Here is a 23184-nt window from a genome sequence, read left to right on the forward strand (position 1 = left end):
TCATGATCTAGGTCAACATGTGGTCAATTTCACCAACTCGGCACGAGTCTATCACAAGCTTGGCATAGAGGCACGCCAATGAATTATGGGCAATATATGGACATCATTTTTAAAAGTTGACATGAATCCGACATAAGCTCGACAAGCAAGCCCACATGTTAGCCCCTTTTTCTTTTTAACCAACTTATTAATACCAAATATATAAAAGAAAAATTAAAGGGGTACACTGGCACATCAAGTGGGTTAGGCAGTGCATGGTCTCCATATTTGAATGATCGACATGTGTTCGACACAACATGTCTTTTTCTTGGCCCGCCCAAGACCTTATACACTTCAATTTCGAGCACGCTAGCATGGTAAATGGGCCTACAATGCGCACATGTGCCAAATCTTTTTTGAATGTAATGAAAAATAAACAAAACCAATAAGAGACCATCCTCACCATGAAAACTCCTAATGTGCTAGCAGTTACAAGAATTGGATACAAAAAGATGAGCACAACTGCACAAGGGACAATAAATTTCTGAAGAGACTAATTGTCCAACATTAACCGTTTGCTTCACGATATACCTGAGGAATTTCCTATTGAGAGAATCACTGAAAGTATAGCATATATCAGCAATGATGTAGTTCAAAATCTAAGCGAAGTTCCTAAAATATTTAAATGCGTTCGTGACTACCAAATTATAACCTTCAATGATTATGTATTATGTTGTTGATGCCTTCTTCTCTACCAAGTTGTAAACCTTAATGTAAGGCTTAAACTCCAGCAATGTGCGACTACACAGTAACACATCACCAAAAGAAAAGGCACATGCAGAATCGTTGCTCATTTCAATAATGGTATCTTTTATTACATTGTTAAGTACTCCGTAACCTTTAACGAAACAGTCAAAGTTGAATTTGAAAAAATGACTCGTATGAGTATTCATTTACACTACTCCTATTAATTAACCATTTAACATGTTACATAAATCTTATTAAACTATATACTCGTATAATGCATGTATACAAGGTCAGAACACATTAAGAATCTAACAACAAAATACTCCCTCCAACATAATTACAAAAAATTTCTAATGAATTTATAATAAAAAAATGTAAAAAAAAAAAATAAAAAGAAAAAAAAGAAGAATAAAGAGGAAAGTGGTCCAATTATGGGTCCGTGACATTGATAGGGTTGTCCACCTCCTCAACTCTGTCTGGTAATAGCTGTCACAAACCAAGCTAGGTCATTTTTCTCTCTCAATTCTCTCTCCTCTTCTCATTCTCATTCTCAATTTCATTCATACTTTCCCCTTTTAATTTGATTATCCGTTGACTTCCACTCATAATTTATACCATTACCCCCCTAGGGTTTTGTGATTTTGATTGTACAACTACTCTTCTTCAACAATGTGGGTGTCCTATCTTTTTATTTGATCAAATTTAAATATAAATTTTACATTTTTATAACCCCTTTTCAAAATTAATTATCACCCAAATTTCAAAATTAAATTTTTGAGCAAGAAATGAGCGCATCTAGGTTCATCAAATGTGTTACAGTTGGTGATGGTGCTGTGGGTAAAACATGTATGCTTATTTCTTACACCAGCAACACTTTTCCTACGGTATTCATTCTATTTTTTTTTTAATTACCCTTTTCGTTGTTTTTGTTAATTTACTGATTTTTGTATGGTTGGTTTTTGCATTTGTATTTTGATCAATTTTTATGTGGGTTTTTTGTTTTTTGTGATCATATTTTCTGGGTTTTGGTTTTGGATCTTGTGTTTGATTATGTAATTTGTGAATTGAATTTAATGGGTTGCTGAATTATAGGTGGGGTTTAATTGGTGTGAAATTCCCTGTTTTTGAGGAATTTTTTTTGACATATATTTAAGCAATAATTGAAATGTTGATTGTGATTTGTAAAATGTTTTTTTTTTCCTGATTTTTTTGATTCTGCATTGTGAATTTGTGGTATTTTGAAATGTCCCAATTTTGAAGTATATATTAATTATTTTTAGAATTTTGTATACTCCAAAATTTCTGTGTTACATAATGTCCCAATTTTCTGTATAATGTGGGTGTCCCAAAATTATTTATTTTTATAGTCAATCTATGCATGCTGTACAAAAATTATATTGACTCTTAATGACGTTGGGTATTTTAATCCGAGATGCTAGCTACTGTAAATGTATGCCTCAATTTGAAGAGAATTTGGTTATGTGAGGTTTAGAGGCTAGAACCTTTCAAAAAAAAAAAAAAAAAAAAATGGTTTAGAGGCTAGAAACTATCAGTGTATTGGGTCTAATGCGGCCCCAAGTGTTGAAGGATTGTCGATTGAGGAGATTGTTGTCCCCGTTGGACGAAAGTAAAATCACTCATCTCTTTGTTGTTAGTGAATACTATATGGGACATGATATTAACTACAAGGATGCAACAAGAATTGCTTTGTAATCCTCTAGAACTGCTTTGTAATCGACAATATTGCTCCAATTTCCCTTGCCCCCTGTTGTATTCTGCCTCATACGAAGTAGTTGTTTCCCTGGTCAATTTGGCTACATGTTCACCTTTTGATTTCTCGATTGAAACAGGACTATGTACCTACAGTTTTTGATAACTTCAGTGCTAATGTTGTCGTTGATGGGAACACAGTCAACCTAGGTTTATGGGATACCGCAGGTACACCACATGCCGCTACCCCTCTATGATATTCATATCTTTCTTATTACTCGTATTCGCTTACCTTTCCTCAAAATGTTATTATGATTCATAGATAATGAGTATCAAGACAAGTGTGTTTTACTATATTGTAATTGTGTGTTACAGGGCAAGAAGACTACAATAGACTAAGACCTTTGAGCTATCGTGGAGCTGATGTTTTTATTTTAGCGTTCTCGTTGATTAGCAAAGCTAGTTATGAAAATGTTGCCAAAAAAGTGAGGCTACTTCATTATTTTGCTCTTCCCTCAATTTTGTGGCTTATACAGCATGAATTGGTGTTGTGCTATTTCAATTAGCTCATGGATTTTTAAATTCCTATTTCAGTGGATTCCTGAGCTCAGGCATTATGCACCTGGTGTTCCAATAATTCTCGTTGGAACAAAATTAGGTATGACGTTACTCCCCAATTACTCTTAAAATGTCTACAGTTATACCAGTGTCTCATGTAAAACGGTTATACCTGGAAATAGTTAGGCATTAGGAACTTAGGCTTTGTCAAGCGAATGAATTACCTGCACATGACAGGGATGTTAGGCCTTGAAACAGCATACTTGTTTGCTAATAAAACCTCTAGTGATACACTGACACCTGAATGTCAGGTCTCAAAGCCACCTACAATGACGCTCTAACACCTTAACTTTTAGATCTCGTTGATTTTTAATTTTCTTCATTTTCTTTATTCTCCCCGGGAGGAACTGGGGTGTGGACAAGAGGGGTCAATTATGAGAGATATATTAAAAATGAGGTTAATTGTTGGTTACCAGGTCGAGTTGCTACCAATTTTTTCTTAGCTTATAAAGTTGTATCTTGAGGATACTTAGAATCAGAATCTTGATCCGCCTCTAGTTAACATGTGAGATTGAAATCAGTTGATATGTGCAATTGCCATGCTTTGTTTACTATAATTTTTAATTCTGTCTCTATTTCATTTCCGCTTTTCAGCGATGGAATTTTATAGATTTTAACTCCTGCAACCCTGCCTAAACAATTTGATTGCATCTACCTATATACAGATCTTCGAGATGATAAGCAGTTTTTCGTAGATCATCCTGGTGCCGTCCCCATTTCAACTCAACAAGTGAGGACTTCTACCATTTCTTATAGCCCATCTTTTTGTCTGTTTTCATTTCATGTTCGTCGCACTAATGTGAACTGTATTGAAGGGAGAGGAGCTGAAAAGAGTCATCGGTGCCCCTTACTACATAGAGTGTAGCTCAAAAACTCAACAGGTATATATATGCTGCACTGCCCCTTCATTTCCATGTTTACATTTAGCTTTCTGTACGATACATGTAATATTGATCCGCTATGATTCCGTGAATGCAGAATGTGAAGGCGGTTTTTGATGCGGCGATTAAGGTTGTCCTCCAGCCCCCGAAGACCAAGAAAAAGAAAAAGAAGGCAAAAGGATGTTATATTTTGTGATTAGGCAGGCAAACAAAGTTGTTTAGAAGGACATTGACCTACCATCATTGCCAGTTTCGTGTGCTTTATCCTAATATCTGTCATTTTCTTCATCATCTGTTCAGTTTAATTTGTGGTTTTCAGAGGAAACAGTAGTATCTTGGTGTATAGTCTCAACTGACACAGATATTTTGCAAAGACATTCAAGTAGTTTGTACTTTGTTTTCATTAGAAGGAAGTTGTCTTCAACAGTGGAATCTCTTATGTACGACTAGGTCATTATTACCTTGCCCAACGGCTTCATTGTCATGTTTGCCTTGTGTGATGATGTTTTTATATGTACCTCTAGGCTTCTCTTGCAAGGTAAGAAAATCTCCTCTGACATGTAGGGACTGGGGGCTGTGTTTTTCTTTAGCGATTATATCTTTATAGATTTTATTAACCCTTATCAAAACTTAATCGTATTTAAATATATACTTCGTACCTTTTTTAATGTTCCACTTGGAACAAAACTCTGCCCAAAATCATGTGACTTGATATCATACTAATTGAAATTGACTGGAGTCAAATTAAATCTATGAGATAGCTATTTTAATATTTAATTATTATAACATAATTAGCTAATCACCCATAATTACAAGTATAAGCTAATCTCATTAGACCTAAATATATCATAAAGTATATCAAATGATTAAACGCTTGAATATAATTTGACCTAAATGGACTCAAATTGAGCTTGATTTGAATGACCTAATTATTATTTACATGTTATTTAAATTGACATATGTTGATTCATTTGCAAAATCATGTATACATAAGGGTTTATCATTTGATTAGGTGTACTGTGTACATACGTCAAAAATCATCCAATTACACAAAAAGTAATCTAACAAGATCAAGCCGTGCCATATCAAACCGACAATCCTTAGGGCCTGTTCTCATTGACTGAACTCGGCTGAATTGAACTGAACTGAACTAAAATGAATATTTTATAAGAGAAGGAAATTGGGAGCTGAACTGAACTGAATTTCAACATAAGAGAACAAGCTCTTAATCCTTACTCCTTAGTATGACCACATTTTAGACCAAATTTCTGAGTAACAATTTAAAATGCTTTCTAAATCTCTATCTCTAGTAGGTGGATTATCAAGTGAATTAATGTCGCATATAATTATAAAGCACATCCATTGTCACCCCTTATTAATACTACCCCAAATCATAAAGGATTCAAATTCACGAAGAAACAACTTATATTTAGTTTAACGTGACATTTATGATATGTGAGATAAGTAAATTTGTGGTATGACCCACATGCACCTAATGTTTATAGAATACATTTAAAATTGCTTTATTTAAGATTTTGGGTAATCAAATTGGAGTGATGTTTTGTTTTTTTTTGGGAAAAGAATTGGAGTGATTTAGCTTAGAAACAGCTGGCATGGAAATGGATATATAAGCCTTATATTTCACAAATAGGTGCATCTTTTCTTGTCTATTTTTGTGGATAATGGATTGGAGATAAAAGTAGAAAATAAAGATACGAGTGGAAAATAGTGAGAGTTGAGACATGTTTAGGATGTTTTAGACCTTTTAGTGTAACAAAAATGACAAATAATACATATTGTAGGACCATGGCAACCTAACAATGAATATAAGACTTGAGCAACACCCTTTTATTATTATTACGTGTATTTTTGGGTTGTTTTTTGTAACTGCCTCTTTGTCCACAATCATCGTCACCACAGCTCATTGCTAACTTGGATTGGATAGAAAACAAGGGGATAAATGCATAACGTGATTCCCACCAAGTCCAACACTACACACACTTATTGAATTAGACACTAAAATTACAATCATGACTAAAATTTTTGTGATGGACAAGACATTGATTCTTGGGGCATTGAATTTTTAGTTATTAGTCACTTCCATAACTTATAAGGGCTTAAGGAGTCACCCAAGACCGGAGATGATATATACATGGACTAAGTCTATGTGTATCCCTACATAAACAACCAATAGTTCTATATATACTTCTATTACAACTAAGTATCCTCCAAAGATGAAGGGCGAGAGTTTTGAACGGTAATAATTGATACAAAAGGAAGTAGAGGAAAGGTTGGCGCTTGATTGATACTCTCTTCGTTCACAAATCACAATACTTTGACTGACACACTTGTCAATGCATAACTTTGACCATTAATATTTGTAATTATATATGATTAGAAAATATAAAAGATTGGAAATATAGTTAATATACATAAAGATGTACTAATTCAAAACTATTTTACATAGTAATATATGTTTGGTTGGAAGATATTTTCTTTAGAAATGAAAATTCTTACGCAATAGCTAAAGTATGTTGTGTTTGGTTAGAAATTTCTTAGGAAATGAAAATTTCAATGGAAATGTAAACTCACATAGCATAAGAAATAACTCACCAAGTCCCCTAGGTGAGTGAATTCCTACATAGGAAGTTATTTCCTATGAAATAGTAAATCCCATGATGTCAATCAAATAATGTTGCACAATTTTTATGCAATTAACAAGAGAAAAATCTTCTCATGGAATATGATTTCTCATGTTATTTCTCATGTTGAATCAAACAAGTAAAATACTATTGTCAAAGTAAGCACATGAATAGTGCAAAAGTCAAAGTTTGTTTCTTTTATCACATTTATCAATGTACAACTATAAATAAGACGATTCTAACAATTTCTCACATACATTATTACGATGTATCAAACTATAAATCAAAAAAGCTAATCAAAATAAAGTTCATAAATTGTTTACAAAGATTTCAAAACAAATGGAGAGAATGTTACCATTTAATCATATTGAAAGGTAGAAGCTCCATCTGTCGCGCCATAATTATTAACACAATTATACCTAAAATAAATGCCAATAAGGCAATAATACACTAGTACTACTATTTAATTATGGAAAAGGTAGATGCGAGCCCCATAGCTATTCATGTTTAGGTAATTCTTTTGACTTAGTCTTATGTCATAACTTTAGTTGTTGGCTGCATTAATGAGGGAATATACATAAAAAAAAAATATTTTTAGAGGTATAAATGTATGCAAAATATTCTTTATAGTTGAAATAAAGGTAATTATATTACCAAGGGTAAATAAGTACAATATAATTGTTTACATGTTACTCCCAATGTCCCTAAATAACTTACACAGACAAACTTTGTACACATGTCAATGCACTAATTTGAGTATTTGACCTTATTATTATATAATTAATATTAATGAAAATTATATTAAGAAAAAGTTATATTGTGAAACTTTTTTTTTTGTTGACAAAATATTGTGAAACTTTTGTATTAATAAAATAAACCTTATTATTAACCTATCTAAAAACATATTTATTTTATGATCCATAAAATAAAAACTAAAAAACCATACTTTATGATCAAATATGTTTTACGTAAAAACTATTGCCAAACTTATATGAATAGCGAAAAAAAGGTTCAATATAATTTTGGGACAAAGAGAGTATTTATAGGAGTTATCTCAAACTTTTTTAAAGGAGGGGATTTTTTCTAGAGTAAATTGTTTCCAAGTAGGCTAGGATGTCCCTTTATAAAATTTTGTAAGCTTTTGCCTTACATTGTGTACCACAGAATCTAATGTACTTCGTACTTTGTATTAAGTCATGAAAAGAGCTAGCAACCGTGTCGTGTTGTGTTCGTATTCGAAATTAAACGGGTTAGAAAGCTTCAACACTGACCCGATCAATTTAATAAGTGTGTCGTGTCATGTTGACTCTTTTAATTAAACGTGTCGGAAACCCTTGACACTAACCCGCTTTTTTAGTGTTCGGTTCGTGTCGTGTTATAGACTTGTAATGTTATACTACCTCCGGTCCAAGTTAGTTGCAACTTTGGGGTATTATTTGTGAGATATAAAATATTCCAAAGTTGCAACTAACTTGGACCGGAGGTAGTATGAAAAATATTAGCCTTATTCAATAAATTTATCCAAATATCCATAATTTATTAGGCTTTTTAAGCAGGTTGAATTTTGTTGATTTTGTGTTAAAAATCTCAACACCAACCCGATCTGTTTGAATGAATGTGTCGTGTCGTGTTGGCCCATTTAATTAAACGTGTAGAAAACCTTTAACATAACCCAATATTTTCGTGTCCGGTTCATGTCGTGTTGTCGTGTCAACTTTTGCCAGCTCTACTTATGAATAATACTATGCCATTATGAAAAAAGGGAGAAACAGGTACTTTAAGTGCAAATGCCACGCCCACCCTTCAGAATGGCTTCTTCTTTCCAACAAGCGGTCGAAGTGGAAGGTGACCATATCCACAGTCACAGCCCCTCGCTATCTCTGGTGATTTTAAGGGTTCTAAAGCTATGCATTGCTGAACCACAAAGAACGTTGAAATATCAGGTTGATTTTTTATGTTATTTTGCTAACCTGTGTTCCAACAGATCGCGATATCAACTTATAACTCTCATCCTACCAGCTATGTTATAGTTCACCACCTGATCAAGATGAGGTATTTATAACCAATGGCAGACAGAACTTACAAATAAATGTGAAAGAAGGGATGTGAAGAAAGAAAAATATTTATAGGAACTTGAATGAGAAATGAAATCAATTAATCGATCAGTATGTTTCCAAACTTTCTATATATTATTATACAAATGTTTACCCCAGAACTCCAGAAGTTGAACATCTTCCTAGTCTTCTGAGGGGGCTTATTATGTTAAAAGAAATCAACTCATACATTTTAAAAGAGAGAAGAATAAAAGAAAGAAAAATAAATAAATCTACATACAACTTGAGCATAGCATACAATTTTGACATTCTGAAAAAACTATTTTCATCTTGGTCCAGCAAGCAGTATCTTCGTATAGGCTGTCACAGCATCCTTGTCCATTACGGTTATATTTACTTGGAACTTGGCTTAACTAGCTTGCAAAGTAAAACTAGACCTTCATACATGGATCAGACGTGGATAGTCATAGTTTAACTGGTTCGTACTTTTCACCCATTACACCTCCTTTCTGTTTCTGGAATTGGATATACCGCAAAGTGCTGTTAAAGAAGGCAGTGGCAGCTATATCGGGAGTTGATGTGTCACTTTGCATTTCAGTTCTTATTAACTCTACAAGGCCTTGGATTGCTGAACTTGTAACTTTTGGATTTCCCTTCTCGAAGAAGTAGAGATACCTATTCGTGAGTTTAACATTTGATACATCAGAACTAAAGATTAAACAAAAAGGTAAAGCAATGCACTAGAGGATTCAAAGACCACAGAAGCATGATAAGATAGCATGGCATTATTTTTCTCAGAGCAACTAACTTGTTCAGAATTTCAACAAACAAGGTAACTGGTCCACTACTTCCACGTGTCACATTTGCCATCTGTTGAGCAGCATTTGCAATCCGCAAAGAACGCTTGAGGCATAGCAAGACCCTGATATCATCACAGATAAAACTCTTAGCACAGAAACAAGATTCAAATTTGATGAGAAAAAGCCCTGTAGGGCCGGCATTTAAAAAAGAAAACAGGTGTACCTTTCTCCATCCTTGATACCATCTTGATCATCTACCCAAAAGAGATGAGAGCATGCATAAACAGCTCTGCATTGGTCAGCCTTCTTCAATAGTTTTGCAGAGTACTGAAATAAAAATGTTAACCAACAGCTATGAGGAAACAGATAATGAGCTTCACAGAGATTGGTTTATCACATTAAGAGAGGAGTTGTACCCCTGTTGCCTTATGAGTCAGAGTATCTCTGTTCTCCACACCAAACACATTCATCCTTTGTAGAGTACCAATTATAAGATGGATGGCTGTAAATTGTGCTTTGGAGTCCTAAATTAACAACAGAAACAGTCATGAGTATAAAGTTCGAACAAATTGTGGAACTCTTCTTCTTCAAGTAGATAAACAATTTAGATGAAAAGGAAGAGAAACAAAATCACCGCAATGTCTTCTTCATAGAGAATAAATGCTTGGGTAAAAAATTCATATGCTATGGGCTCAAGGTCACAATCGCTGGCAGCCTATAGTATAAAAAAAGAACATCAAATGCGTGTTAAAAAAGCTACCATGGTTAATTTGATAGCTCATAACTATATATTTGGCCTGTTACCACACCTCAGCACATTGCAAATACAGCCTCAATGCAAGATCAGGGGATGGAACTGCTGAAAGAGCCTCTATAGTCTGAAACCAGAAAATTACAAATCAATCAAAGCATAGAAATCACCCCATCAGTGTTGCCATTATGAAGTAAGAAATCCTGGCAAAAAGACAGTAACGCAAAACATAGGAAATCATTTCTTTATTGTGCATTTAAACAATAATTTTGTTGATATGAAATAATATGCATTCAGTAAACAAGATGCAAAAAAAAAGAACATGTTGGCCTACTTGTTTTTCAGCTACACGAAATTCAGAACCTTTTTTTTTAAAAAAAAAAAATATTAATTTGTGTTCTACTTATGAAATGAGTAAGAGAGACGACTGAAGTAGGAGAAAGAAATATAATCCGTATTACTTTTTTTCTGCTCATCTGTTCCAATGTGTATTTTTTTTTTTTGGGGCCTAGGACTTAATAGTTAATACCCTCACTATAGAGAATGAAAGTAGTTTTTTTGTCATGAATCTCATGATCACCTTCATCCTCCCCTAATCTTCCACTTCGATCTACACAACTGTTGCTACTAAAAAGATACCTGATTCATTAACCGGAATATCTTTTTAGGCGAAGCAGGTGCCTCTTCCCCATCTGCCTCACCGTCTTGACCTTGTAACCGCCTAACCAACTGATCACAAAATAAATCATAATGGCATAACTATTAATCCTTCAGATTTAGCACACAGAGATACAGAAATATCAAAAACTGTATATAACTAAATTACGTCAAATTAACAAAACAGTAGAAAAATAAAAACCTTGAGTGCAGAAAAAACAAGAGGTGAAACAGTGAAGGGTAACCGCCTTTGTCCTCCTGACATGATATGTCTCTGCACAGTACATATAATCTGACAGAAAAAACACAATTCATGAGAAGTCTTTGATGAATAGTGAGCTTGAATTCAATGAAGCCTAAGAAGACAGGTGTTACGAAAGATAACCACAATTCACTTTTTCTTCTGGGGGGAGGAGTGAATAACCATGAAGAACTTATTACCTTCAACATCTCATCAGGGTCATCATTATATAGCATGTGGATAAGACGCGCAACAGAATTCTGTTCTTCGCTGAAATCCTCTTCATCTAGCTATTGGCAGAAAAGTAAGAAAGAAAAACATATATCAGCCATTTGATGAAACCCTAGAATAAGAAGAAAAAGAAGAAACTTTGTCCAAAAATCAATGGTGTCTTAATTATTACAAGATTATTTATTTATTTAGAGAATATTGAAACAAAAGGGAATATACTCTACTGATTCTCTTAGCTAGCGCTTAGCTCACTATTTTCATTCCCTTCCTCTGTATTCGTGTCCAACAGACAACTCAGTCTATACTAACTTCTGGCCTTTAATCCCTGGCCTCAATACCAAATTTACCATGGCTTCCACCACAGCACTTCCACCACTACCACCATAGCCTCCATCATCAACTGTTAAGTCTTAACCACTTTTAATCACTATTACTGACAACTGGATTTATTTACCACATGCCGACACTGGGAACTGCCTGAGAGCCTACCTCCAATTAAAGTTCCCAAGTGACTTCCTTTCTGCTTATCTTCCTTTCTAACTATGAACCAAACAACCCCTTAGGATAATGAGATGGTTGTTAACTTGTTGCCACAAAAAATAGAGGTTAATGAAGCCTTGGAGCAGCTACACTGATGATTTTGACAATGCCTGTGGCAAAGTTAAACATAAAAAGGTAACTTGGGAATTTTGAGTGATTTTTTTTCACTTGGTTAAGAACATATTTTACACACTGTTGTTGACTGATTTGACAAGAACTTGGCTCAGAACATATTTTCAAGTTTAAGAATTTACAAACTTCACCTGGAGACAATACTGCTCAATTAAGGGTAATGAATCTGTCAAGCTGAGAGAACAAAGAAATAAAATCCCACCCTTACAGATTGTATCTGTTTGGTAGACCAAGTAAAGATCATGTCAGGCAATTATATGTATCTGTTTGGCATCACTTATGAGGCAATGATACATCACTTGATTCCAGTGGAAAAATGAGCTCATAATGAGGAATATAAGAAGATACTGGCTTATAAAGTCACCAGCACGGCAGCGCAGTGAGATCAAGTGGTAAGTTTTAACGCTTAGGTTTTCAAAAGATTATTGGTAGATATTTTTGTAATGGAGGAATTGATCTCAACAAGAAAACTTTTCATATCACAACATCTCAATGTCATCACAGTTATGGTTCTAAGGAAAAAAGTTTTCAAAATAAAGCCTCTACAACAAAATTCTTATTAGAAACCTATTTTTTCACACTAATTATGAGGGTGCCTCTATTTTAAACTTTAGTTATTTACAAAAGTTTATATTCCCATTCTAAAACTTGCACAGCACACATTAATGCAAGGATTTTAGCAATTAATATCTAAACAATAAGTATTTTTCATAATACTAAGTAACCAAGGATGAAGATAAAACAGGGAGTTGTAGCCTGCTTGACAAAATAATGTAGCCTAGATGAGGCATAAATAGAGTTGATTAAGACTACCCTATGTAATGAAGAATATCACAGATCCTATGTAGAGCATATTCAGGTCTCTGCTAAACCTTCTCACGTCTGGAGTTGAAAGGTCAAACAAGAATTTCATACAACTAAGAACTCTCACTCCAATCCTGATAAGCGGGTGCAACAAATCAGTCCTGATGAGAACTTTTCAGTTAAGAACATAGATGTTTGGTATCACCAACGACACTAATATAAATGCAGTGGAGAAAAGATTGATTGGACTATTTGACTAAGCATGGGTGTCACCAGCCCATATTTCTCAGGTACAGTAGTTAGTTTTGCAGAGAGGATATTGGCTCATCTACTGCTGGTCTACTGCAGCTCAATATTGTAGTTTCCACATTGTTCTAGAATGTCAAGATTAAAATTTAACTTGATGTAATTAGCAGAAGTTATGAGAAGTGAGTCAATGGTTCACCAAGTGCAAAAACCAAGAAAGCAATCTTAGGATTGAGAGCACCTTAACAAGCTAGAAAGTGAAGCCTTAAAAAGCAGGTACACTTGGATCAGGATGCAACTTCAGAGCAGATATAGAACATGATTAGAGGTTCACTCATAGGTTTGGTTTTAAAACAATAGTGCACAAGTCAGGTGTTTAGATTGAAACCAAACTAAAGCATGGATGCCAGTTTAGAGTTCCCATGTATGCCCAAGACCTTTGTAAAGATTATCAAAGTTATATATACGTGATTTATACTTTTACTGTAAGAGAAAAAAGGGAAGCAAAAAGAAATCTAACCTCATCCACTGAGATTCCATCTGTATCTTTGATAAGTCCCTTGATCAACTCAAATAGTGCCTCTACCTGCAAAAGAATGAACCTCAGATCTAGAAATTATACTGATCATAGATGAGAAGAGCAGAGGATCGTACCTGGTCAGCAGTGGAAATGCAAGTGTAGTTCTTTAAGATGTTTTGTATGATAACCATTGCCATGATTTTGTTGGTGTCATGATCAAGGTAGTCCATGATGCGGGGATAATTAGAAAGTGTAAGTGCTGTAACTGCATCATTATACTTGTCTAGTGGAGCACTTAATAGTGCAATAATCTGTTTTGTTGCTCTGCTGTCTTCAAGCTTTGGCTTCCCTGAAAGTTTCCTGACACATGCACCCTGCATAGAAACAACTCGATCAAATTGATCACTGATTGATTAACAAAAGCAAAGTTGCACACAAAGGGTCCAATGTGTTTATGTAGTGTAATGGACTAACCGAAGGAGGGGCAATATGGGTAGTCTAGTATTTTTACTTCACTAGGCTAATAGTCCTTAGTATAAATTGAGAGGGAGGGGAAAGAAAACAGTAGGCAGAATTCTGGAGTATATACTTAGAGAGTTGTGACCTCAAGTCACTATTTTGAGAGTGGTGACCTCAAGTCACTATTTTGAGAGTGGTGACCTAAAGTCACTAATAGAGATTGGCATCCTAAAGTTGCTAGCTTGTACAATTCCCTGCTTTTCAACATTTTCAATCAAAGATTCGATCTTTTCCATTTGTATTCTGCGTTAATGGTGTGTCTGATAATCCAGCAAGCATGAGTCTATTACATGTAGTTTACAGAATACTAGATTAGCTGTTGACTTGAAGCTACTTCTTCCATTTCATATTTGTTGACACAGACTCGGGGAAGTATTCACATAACTTTGATTTCTTTTTGTGATTCATACTTGACACACACACACACACACACAAAAAAAAAAAAAAAAAGGATGATCGTGCTACATTCATTCCAATGTATCTTTTCCAAATATAATCTCTCTATATTTTTTTTTCTTATTAGTAATCAGAGATTTGATGTTTGAAATCATGTGTTGGCAAACGTGCCCAAGGAAATGTGTCAACTAAATTGAAATGGAGGACTTACATCAGATCATGAGTTAAGCAAGTAATACTTCAAAGGTTATGTCCACTTTTAAAATTCTATACATTTCAAGTGGGAACATCAAGATGCAAACCTAAGGGCCTATGCATTAAATCAATGACTAAAAAATTATGAATGCATATTACACTGGCACAAGCACAATCAGTTACTCCGAAGAAAACAAAAGGTTTCTTTGTTTAAACATACAAAACATACCAGAACTAGATCCACGTAATCCAGGCGATCAGGGTGAACACGGAGAGTGAACATAAGAAGAGAGGTGTATAGAGTGATGGCTCCAACAATTGGCATGTCAATCTGTGCTTCGATAATCTGAAAGTGAAATAATTTACGTAGTATATCAATTTTCAAGATGCTAACAGCTTTATGAATCCAGATTGTGACAAAAGACAATCCCACGAGAGAAATAAAATCACACGATGAAAGAAGAAAACAAAAGGGTAAGCTACCATAATAAAGCAAACCCTTCACCTCAACACACAAACATACCATATGAAAGATCCAAGCAAAGGAGCAGAAAAATAAAAACAATAAGAGATATGTTCACTAGGCTTTTGCTTTTCCAAAAGGTAGAGCCTGGATTGTTAGATGCGCACATAAATTCAAGCAAGACACACCCAAGAGAGAAAGTAGCGAACACCAAAAGTGGCATGTAGTATAAAAGAGCAACATAACATAAGTAGCAAGCGTCAACAAATAGTCAGTTATCAGATAAACTATATTTTAATAGGGCATCTGGAGGGTTTGAATAAGTAAATAAGGAAAGGTAGGGAAAGGACATGGAGGGATCCATTTTCTTCCCCCTTTATAGAAAACAGACCCCTCTATTGTTGGAGACATCTGAAAGATCTCTCTTTCCCTTACCTCACCCCCCCCTTTCTCTTCCCTCTTTCTCTTTCCCCCTTCCCTTCACTATTGCTAACCAAACATAGTGATAGAGAATTTTACAGATGTAGGTTTAACATACCTCCAAAAAGGATGTCCATCAAAATGGTACAGAGAGTTGTAACAAGGATTGTACAGCAACATTTATCCTAAAAGAATGATCTTCTATAAATTCACTAACAAACTTGTTAGATCCCCTAGTAAAAGTCTGTCCATAACCTTCTATTAGTATGTATTAGGAAGAAATTCCCAGATTTATCTATACTAGGTTATCCCGAAGGACTAGGTTCTGATAATGACCAACAATCCTTGATCCTTGTCTTAGTCCCTCCCAAGTCCCACCCAACAGCAAAAATAGAGTGAGGAAAAAGAAAGGAAGGCGTCCGAAAAGAAGAGGTGGGGGTTGTTAAAACAAACATGAAAGTTTCCAGCATTACTCTCCATCTTGCTCCACCTCAAAGTAAATTCCACCTCAAAGTAAGCTCCTTATTTTACATATTAAGAGCTCTAAGCAAGATGGCATTAAAAGTTTCAGGAAAAACTTTGAAGCCTCTATCAACAGAGCAACTCGGTAGTAGCCAGTAACTCAGTAAGTGATGCGCTGGTCTTAAGCAGTTTACTTAGGCGTTGTTTTCCATTAAGGGCATTAACCATATACTTGGATGACGTTACTCATTTAAAAACCAACCAGGTACCCAAAAATTCAAATTCATAACAGCTTTTATCCCCACCTCTCAATTCCTTGACATGCAGTGCGGCCAGCAGCACAACATCTTCACTAGCGACCACTCCCGACCACTAGTTAGCCTTTTCTCTCGTACACCAAGAAGGCAAGAACCCATCAGTTCCAGTCTCTCTATCTCGTCTTTCTTGGCTCCAACACCACACCTGATACCCCTTCAATCCTTCCATAGTGGCAGTAACACCCACTCTCTCCCCAACCTTCCCCCCCCCCCCCCAAACAATTCTCAATTTCTGCCATACACCCACAGAACAGCGATGTCGTTTATTGGCTACCCACCCTAAAGACACAATCCACTTTTTGTGTCTCGTCAGCTATCCGGATCAAGCAAACTTAGGTTCCTCCTGCCGCACATTGCACAATCCTAGGTCACTTGAACCCCACACAGGTACAAAGTTAGCACATTGAAGTTGTTGGCGACTCTTTTGCTCTAGCTTCCTTCCCTTTGGACGCCACCATGCTTGATTGCATGATCACAATGGAGTACAAGTTTGGGATGCTTGAAATATTCCCTACAGTTTTTGTGCAATGTGGGGTTCACAACTATGCCTCTAAAAGCTGCTGGACCACACAGCTACAAAGTTAGCACCACACCTTATCTCATCTCCCAATGTTCGAATTGTCACCACCTTTGATTTTATCGAGGCAAATTTATTTGATAATGTATCAACAAGCAATGAAATTACAGGATAGATCTCTATTGAGGCTATTATCACTGTGAAAAAAAAAAAAAAAAGTTTCTATTTTTTCCTTATAGCTTCTTATCTTTCCTTCATTACTAGTTGCCTTTAGCCTATAGAGATTTGAATATGAGATGGAACAAAACTTGCAGACATAGAGTTGATTGCCAAAGTGAGTATGCTTTGATTTGGATTGCAAACCTTTGCAAAGACTAAAAAATGAAGGAAAGTAAGGGTTATGGTAGCAGCTATGGACTTCTGGAAGTTAGGTGGGAGTAAAAGAAAGTTAAGAAGCTATAACATTAAGCAAATCTTTGCAAGTTGCTACATCTGCAAGTGCTGCAAATTTTCAGAAAAAAAAAAAAAAAATTGTTTTATTTCTTCAGAAGATAAGCCACTAGATAAGATTGGGGCCTTCAAGTCTCAACACTAATGGTGCTTTGTATTTCAAGAGCACTACATTATTATATTTCAACTGCAGACAACATATATACTCATAAGTTATATTGCAAGCAGCATTCTACTTGCCTATCACTTTTTCTCAAGTCAACTCCTAGCAGCAACTTAAGCATTAAAAAACCTGACTAAGTAAATGAATAAATCACACATGCAAAAAACAGCATATCACATTTGAATGAGGATATAAAATTCAGTATTTACCTTTCCAATGGCATTGTTTAATTTAGCAAAAGCTTCCACTTGCAGGAATTCAGGTAATACCTGCAAAATACTTAATAGTCAACACTCAACAAGCTGATAGCATCAAAAACAATGAAGTAAGACAGTAACTTACTTCTATACTTGATGCGGCATAGTTTGAAAGTCTCTCCATTAGCTGAGATAGCACAGTTTTGATGTCAACTGTCGGCTGCATATAAAACAGTTTGTAAGGAAGTGCTGAAGTGTCAATTAGATAGAAACTTTAATGAAAGCAACTAGCAAGAATCCACTATCATTTTTTCAAATCATGGAATACATAAACAAAATATCAATCCTATTCCTTAACCCTTCAAACACCCCAAGACAAAGAAGTCAACAAACTTCAGTTAAAAGTGTTTGGGCCAGCAAGAATTAACAAGGAAGACATTGGAGGTTAGAACAGAGTTTACACTCCAAACAATGATGGTGGTATAGTTTTCTTGAGCTTGGAACTAGTGTGTAAAAAATTTCCCAGGAAGTTCTCTTTGTCTTCTATGAATAACGTAACTTTTGAGAATATTGAAAAACAAATTTACATCAGGCATTATTCAAGAGCATCCCTGTCTTCAACCAAGCCTCTTGAATGACTGCGATCGTTTGCTTCATCTTATTTAATCATACTTGGACAGTTGGAACTATTTCTAAAAATATTTAAAGCGTTATTGTTGTTATGATATTGTTACTTTTCTCCCCTGCTCTGGAGTATAAATTACTTGAATGAGTACTATGACTTGTATCTAAATTCTTCCCAGCCAAAGGTCTTAAAAACCTTCTAGGCAGAAGGCCTTAGCCATCTTTTGTTAGTAAAATAAAAGATAATTATCTGGTTTTAGTTGCAGATGAAATGTGTAATTCGTTGATTGTTCCAAACAAGCAAAACAAATTAAACAAAAAGAACAGAGTGTACTTCCAGATACAGAACAATAGAACACATCCTGGGGATAGGGTTTGAGGATCAGAACAATCTATGTTGGGCAGGCATATTAAATTACTACCTGAAGCTGAGGACAAGCAGCTAATAATACGTCAAGCGTTTGCAAGTGATACTCATCCGGAAAAACTTGGATTATACAGTCCATCAAATAATGTTGAGCAAGCTCATCTTTAGAATTTACAACCTATACATACCATGATTTGTACAGAAAATTTGAGAGGATAGCTTATATAGCATTATAGAAAATGACAATTAAGGAGAACACCGTGTTCTAACCTGCTCTAGGATTCTGGGGAGAACAGTATCTCTGTACATTTCAAGATCAACACCCTCTATTTGACTTAGTATATGCAAATTCTTCCCAACCTAGTCAATTATCAGGCAAAAAAATAAAATCTCATTAATAGCTGGGGTACAAAGTACTAAATCCAAGAAGAACTCACTTCAGGAAAATGAGATTACAAGATCACGAAGCTCATTCCTCTCCTTTTCTCGTTTCTCTTTTACCCGAGCTGACCCCTGCAGACCAGAAAGCTTGATTGAAGTCCTCAACTCAGGATCATGAAAGAACATGAATCATTTACAAGCACCAAAACACCTGCATGGCCAAACATCATGTCCTTATGAGACATTCTTACCTTTATGGCATGCAAGTACAATGGTGCCATGCATAGCATAATACTAGCATATACAGTCTTGGATAAACAAACCTGATGCTGCAAACGAACCCAAAGTTTATTCATCTCCGTAAAGTTTTGCAGCACAAAATCCACAGCATCCATCACTGAATCTCCATCTCTGAAATAAAATACTTAAGAGTTGAAGTAGTCGCTAGTAAAAAAAAAATAATAATAATAATAATAATAATAAAACAAAAAAAAAAAAAAAAAAAAAAAAAAAAAAAAAAACGGTGAAGGAAATCTCATAGCCCAGCCAACTGTTGGGTCTACAGGAGGGGTTATAGCCAATAAGAGGAAGAGGTGGATAAAAGGCCTTACTACAGTGTTGATGAGACAACAAAACCGAAAGATGATACAGTCAATTATACATCAAAAGATGAATCAAAATCATATTCCTCCTTTGCACATTAGTGATCCATAAACACCTTCACAATACAAGTGTTCTGTGTACACTAAGAAAATTAATGAATCATTCTACTACTGTGTAGCTGTTTAAGAAACTTAAGCAGAATTAGTCATGGATGTATGATAAGACTAGAAGATTGTCTTTAGTGGCTTGACAAACAAAGATCCTCAAGAAACTAATCATTTACAAACTTATCTACTTCATCGTTCTCTGTCAAAGCTACATCCTTATAAGAACAAGATGTTTGCAAACATATCGTATTTGAACAAGAGAGTAAAAAAAGGAACAGACACCCACCCCTCATTCTCAGAACCAATATCAGGAAGCTTGTCTCTTGTGACTTGACAAAGATAGCTCCTCAAGAAAAGACCACGAATAGGATGCTGAACAGAACGACACATCTCAACAAGGTCTTTCAGAAGATCTTTAGAGGAAGCCTCGTTTGATTTGAGGTAAACAGAACCCACAGTACAAAGGAGGTACCTGGTGATTCGACATTAAATTTACCAATATTACTCCAACATTAAAACAAAAATAGAAAACAAAAATGAATTCCAATCAAGGCATCAGTACAAACAAGTTCACAAAAAGGAAGGTGAAGATCACTGTAAGGTCTAGCTCTAGTTGTCCATTTGCTGCTATAGTTTCCAATGCAATGGTCAGCATTAGTTTAAAGTGCAAGCTATAGACTAAGATAAGCACTTAAAGCAGTATGGCTTAAACCATCATCACTACAAAATTGGCACCAGAACTACACTACACTCTCAAAACATGATACACTCAAACAACAAAGATTTGGGTTCACATTTCAATTCAATGAATTAGAGAAAGTTGCCAACTCTTCACCGGAAACAAGTGAAAATTTTCTTCAAAGTTTCTTCGAGGAAACCACCCCATTACAAAGACAAAGAAACTTGCCGAAATTTTTTTTTTTTTTTTTTTTTTGGAAACACAAATTAAATGTAGAAAGTTTCTAATTTGATAACATAATAATATACTGCTTGGGTTACAAAATAGCCTATGACAACCTCTACAAGAATGACAGTTCATAAGAAAACACGTACACATTGCCTATATTAGATATAAACAGCTAAAAACCATCTCATTGATAAGCATTGTATCATGTAAAGACTTTCCACATAAACCTCTATCTATTTCAGCTAGTCTTACAAGCCAAAAGACTATTAACGGAAGCCCATATATACAAGTCTTCCTATCTAAACACAAAGATAAGTTTACCTCATAGAAGAACCGGCTAGTTTCAGAACCATAGCATAAAACATTCTTCAATTTTATTAATTAACTTTGGTTCATTTCACTCATTCTCGGTTTCAATATTTCTCTAGAGTTTGAATATCAATAATTCAGGATTTGAACAATCAGTAACTACATCATCCTAAGGCGCATCAAGAGACGGCGTAAATTTCAAAGTCAAATCAAATTAATTCCATGATCAGCCTTATAATTGTTAAAATCTCAATAGCATTTCTCCAATAGCAACATTTAATACACAGTTGCGAAAATGAGTTCGTAATTTAAGACTTACAGCCTCGGTAACACATTGCCAGCATGCTGAACAAGTTCATAGAGATCAGAAACTGAAAGACCATGCCTGCTCTCATCCTTGAAGAACATTTCCAGCTTCCTCAATTCGTCGAAAGCTCGCATATCTTCCAAAACACAATCAAAAAAATCAGAAAAAATTCAAAAAAAAATCTGCAAAAATTCATACACACATTAGATTACTCACAGAGTTCGAAATACTTGTGAGGAGACAGTTTAGAGGTTCGGAGCTCCGAAAGCATTTGAGCGGAGTACTTGAGAGCTTCTCTGAGATTATCCGAATCCTAGAATTGAATTAACAACCAAAATAAAACAAAATTAAGAAGAAAAATTGAAATGCTTTGAATCTGATCCAGTAGAAATTCGATGAAATTTACCACAGCACGAAGCATGAAGAAGGCGTTCTGTTGAACAGCGGCGATTCCTTCAGCAAGCCATTTTTCTTCGTCTTCGATTCCTTCGACTATCATTTTCTCTGTGAATTGGGCAGAAATAGGTCAGCTGAGGAGAGAGGAGGAGTTGGTTGTGTTTGAAAGATGAAGATTGATAATGTTACTTGGGGTTTGAGGGAGACGGAGTCACTGTTATGGAGAATGATCAAAACTATTATTGCTTTGACAGTAATTTTTTAAATTACTCGAAATTAGAGTGATTTTCCTAAATGATGCTAAAATACAAATTAATTCCCTAAATAAGTTGGTTTTAAAACTATTTCCCACAATACCGGTCACATAGGATCGGTTCCAAGGTTTGAAATTTAACAATATAGAACCGTTATTACCATTAGAGGTTCTATGCATGGAACCTCTACTTTAGCTCACTAGCAACTCTTTATATAGAACCGCTAATGGTATTAGAGGTTTTACATAAAGAACCGCTAATACCAATAGAGGTTCTATGCATAGAACCGCTAATACCAATAGAGGTTCTATGATAGCTAAAACCGCCAATAATGTTAGCGGTTTTATGCTTGCAAATACCGAACCTTAAAACCGAGCCTACGTGGACGGTATTGTGGGAAATAGTTTTTAAACCAATGTATATAAGGAATTAGTTTATATTATTACATTATTTTGGGAAATCACCCCCTGAAATTACCAAAAGTTTTTTTTTTTTTTTTTTTGATAAACGCTACCAATTAGGGGTGAGCGTAGCAGGGTACCCTGTAAAAATATTGGTACTCGGAACCGGAACCTGTTGCAACAGGTTCCTAAAAATAGGAACCAGAACCTGTTGCAACAGGTTCCTAAGAATTGGGAACCGGAACCTGCAGGTTCCGGTTCCTAAACAGGGTACCCTGTCTTTCAAAGTAAGCTTAATAGTTACTTTATAAATTGTGACAATTCTATATTTTTAAAAATGGATGTTCACAATAAAAGCTTACAACTTTAGTAAACTACTTCAAATATAACAAACCAACACTAATTATCTAGAATATTTAATACCATATAGGTTCCGATTTCATGTACCCTATAGGGAACATGTACTACCAGGGTACCCTATAGGTTCTAGGTCCAAAATTTTATTACCCGAAACCGGAACCTGTTGCAACAGGTAATTTTATTACCTGGAACCGGAACCTGATCAACAGGTTCCGGGTTTGGAACCTGCGGTTCTGAACAGGTTCCGGTTCCAGAGGCTACTACCAATAATTATTAAGTTAAATATCAACATCCCGTCAAAAAAAAAAAAAAAAAAAAGTTAAATAACAATATTACAACCTTTTAAAAACAACCACATTTGAAAACCTTAAGCTGGAACTGCCGAGGATTGGGCAACCCCCGCAAAGTTACTGCCCTCTGATCGTGGTGTTGGAGGGACCGCCCAAACCTCGTCTTTGTTATGGATGAGTTGCGTGCGGCATCCCTGCGCAAGTGATTTAACTGGATGTCTTGCAC

At 35.2% G+C, this 23184-nt stretch overlaps 2 protein-coding genes across 2 annotated transcripts; one reads left to right on the top strand and one right to left on the bottom strand.

The window, feature by feature from the left end:
• The first annotated feature begins 1226 nt into the window (after positions 1 to 1226).
• Positions 1227 to 4419, top strand: LOC145615664 (rac-like GTP-binding protein 5). Its single transcript, XM_081670727.1, has 7 exons — positions 1227 to 1610; positions 2577 to 2664; positions 2812 to 2921; positions 3031 to 3094; positions 3720 to 3784; positions 3870 to 3935; positions 4033 to 4419. The coding sequence occupies exons 1-7, from the start codon at positions 1512 to 1514 to the stop codon at positions 4129 to 4131; spliced, it is 591 nt and encodes a 196-aa protein (XP_081526853.1). The 5' UTR covers positions 1227 to 1511; the 3' UTR covers positions 4132 to 4419.
• A 4264-nt stretch (positions 4420 to 8683) lies between these two features.
• Positions 8684 to 21861, bottom strand: LOC145615648 (vacuolar protein sorting-associated protein 35B-like). The gene is made up of 22 exons (XM_081670714.1): positions 21664 to 21861; positions 21474 to 21570; positions 21270 to 21393; positions 20021 to 20206; positions 19348 to 19435; positions 19100 to 19156; positions 18914 to 19003; positions 18699 to 18821; positions 17798 to 17872; positions 17665 to 17724; positions 14893 to 15009; positions 13688 to 13927; positions 13554 to 13619; positions 11281 to 11370; positions 11042 to 11131; positions 10822 to 10911; positions 10241 to 10309; positions 10066 to 10146; positions 9848 to 9955; positions 9655 to 9758; positions 9440 to 9553; positions 8684 to 9306 (listed from the first exon to the last, which is right to left on the bottom strand). Exons 1-22 carry the CDS (start codon positions 21754 to 21756, stop codon positions 9096 to 9098), a joined length of 2373 nt encoding a protein of 790 aa, XP_081526840.1. The 5' UTR covers positions 21757 to 21861; the 3' UTR covers positions 8684 to 9095.
• Between the last annotated feature and the right edge of the window lie 1323 nt (positions 21862 to 23184).

Source organism: Chenopodium album, chromosome 25, assembly GCF_948465745.1.
Source record: "Chenopodium album chromosome 25, dcCheAlbu1.1, whole genome shotgun sequence".
Classification (NCBI taxonomy): Eukaryota; Viridiplantae; Streptophyta; class Magnoliopsida; order Caryophyllales; family Amaranthaceae; genus Chenopodium; species Chenopodium album.

Bases quoted from the DNA above. Each gene is read 5' to 3' on its own strand.
- LOC145615664 (XM_081670727.1), top strand. From the start codon at position 1,512: ATGAGCGCATCTAGGTTCATCAAATGTGTTACAGTTGGTGATGGTGCT. The intron at 3,785-3,869 runs GTGAGGACTTCT...ACTGTATTGAAG, and splicing joins TCCCCATTTCAACTCAACAA to GGAGAGGAGCTGAAAAGAGT. The intron at 3,936-4,032 runs GTATATATATGC...CCGTGAATGCAG, and splicing joins GTAGCTCAAAAACTCAACAG to AATGTGAAGGCGGTTTTTGA.
- LOC145615648 (XM_081670714.1), bottom strand. From the start codon at position 21,756: ATGATAGTCGAAGGAATCGAAGACGAAGAAAAATGGCTTGCTGAAGGA. The intron at 10,147-10,240 runs GTGTGGTAACAG...TTTATACTATAG, and splicing joins TGTATTTGCAATGTGCTGAG to GCTGCCAGCGATTGTGACCT. The intron at 9,759-9,847 runs GTACAACTCCTC...TTTTTATTTCAG, and splicing joins TGACTCATAAGGCAACAGGG to TACTCTGCAAAACTATTGAA.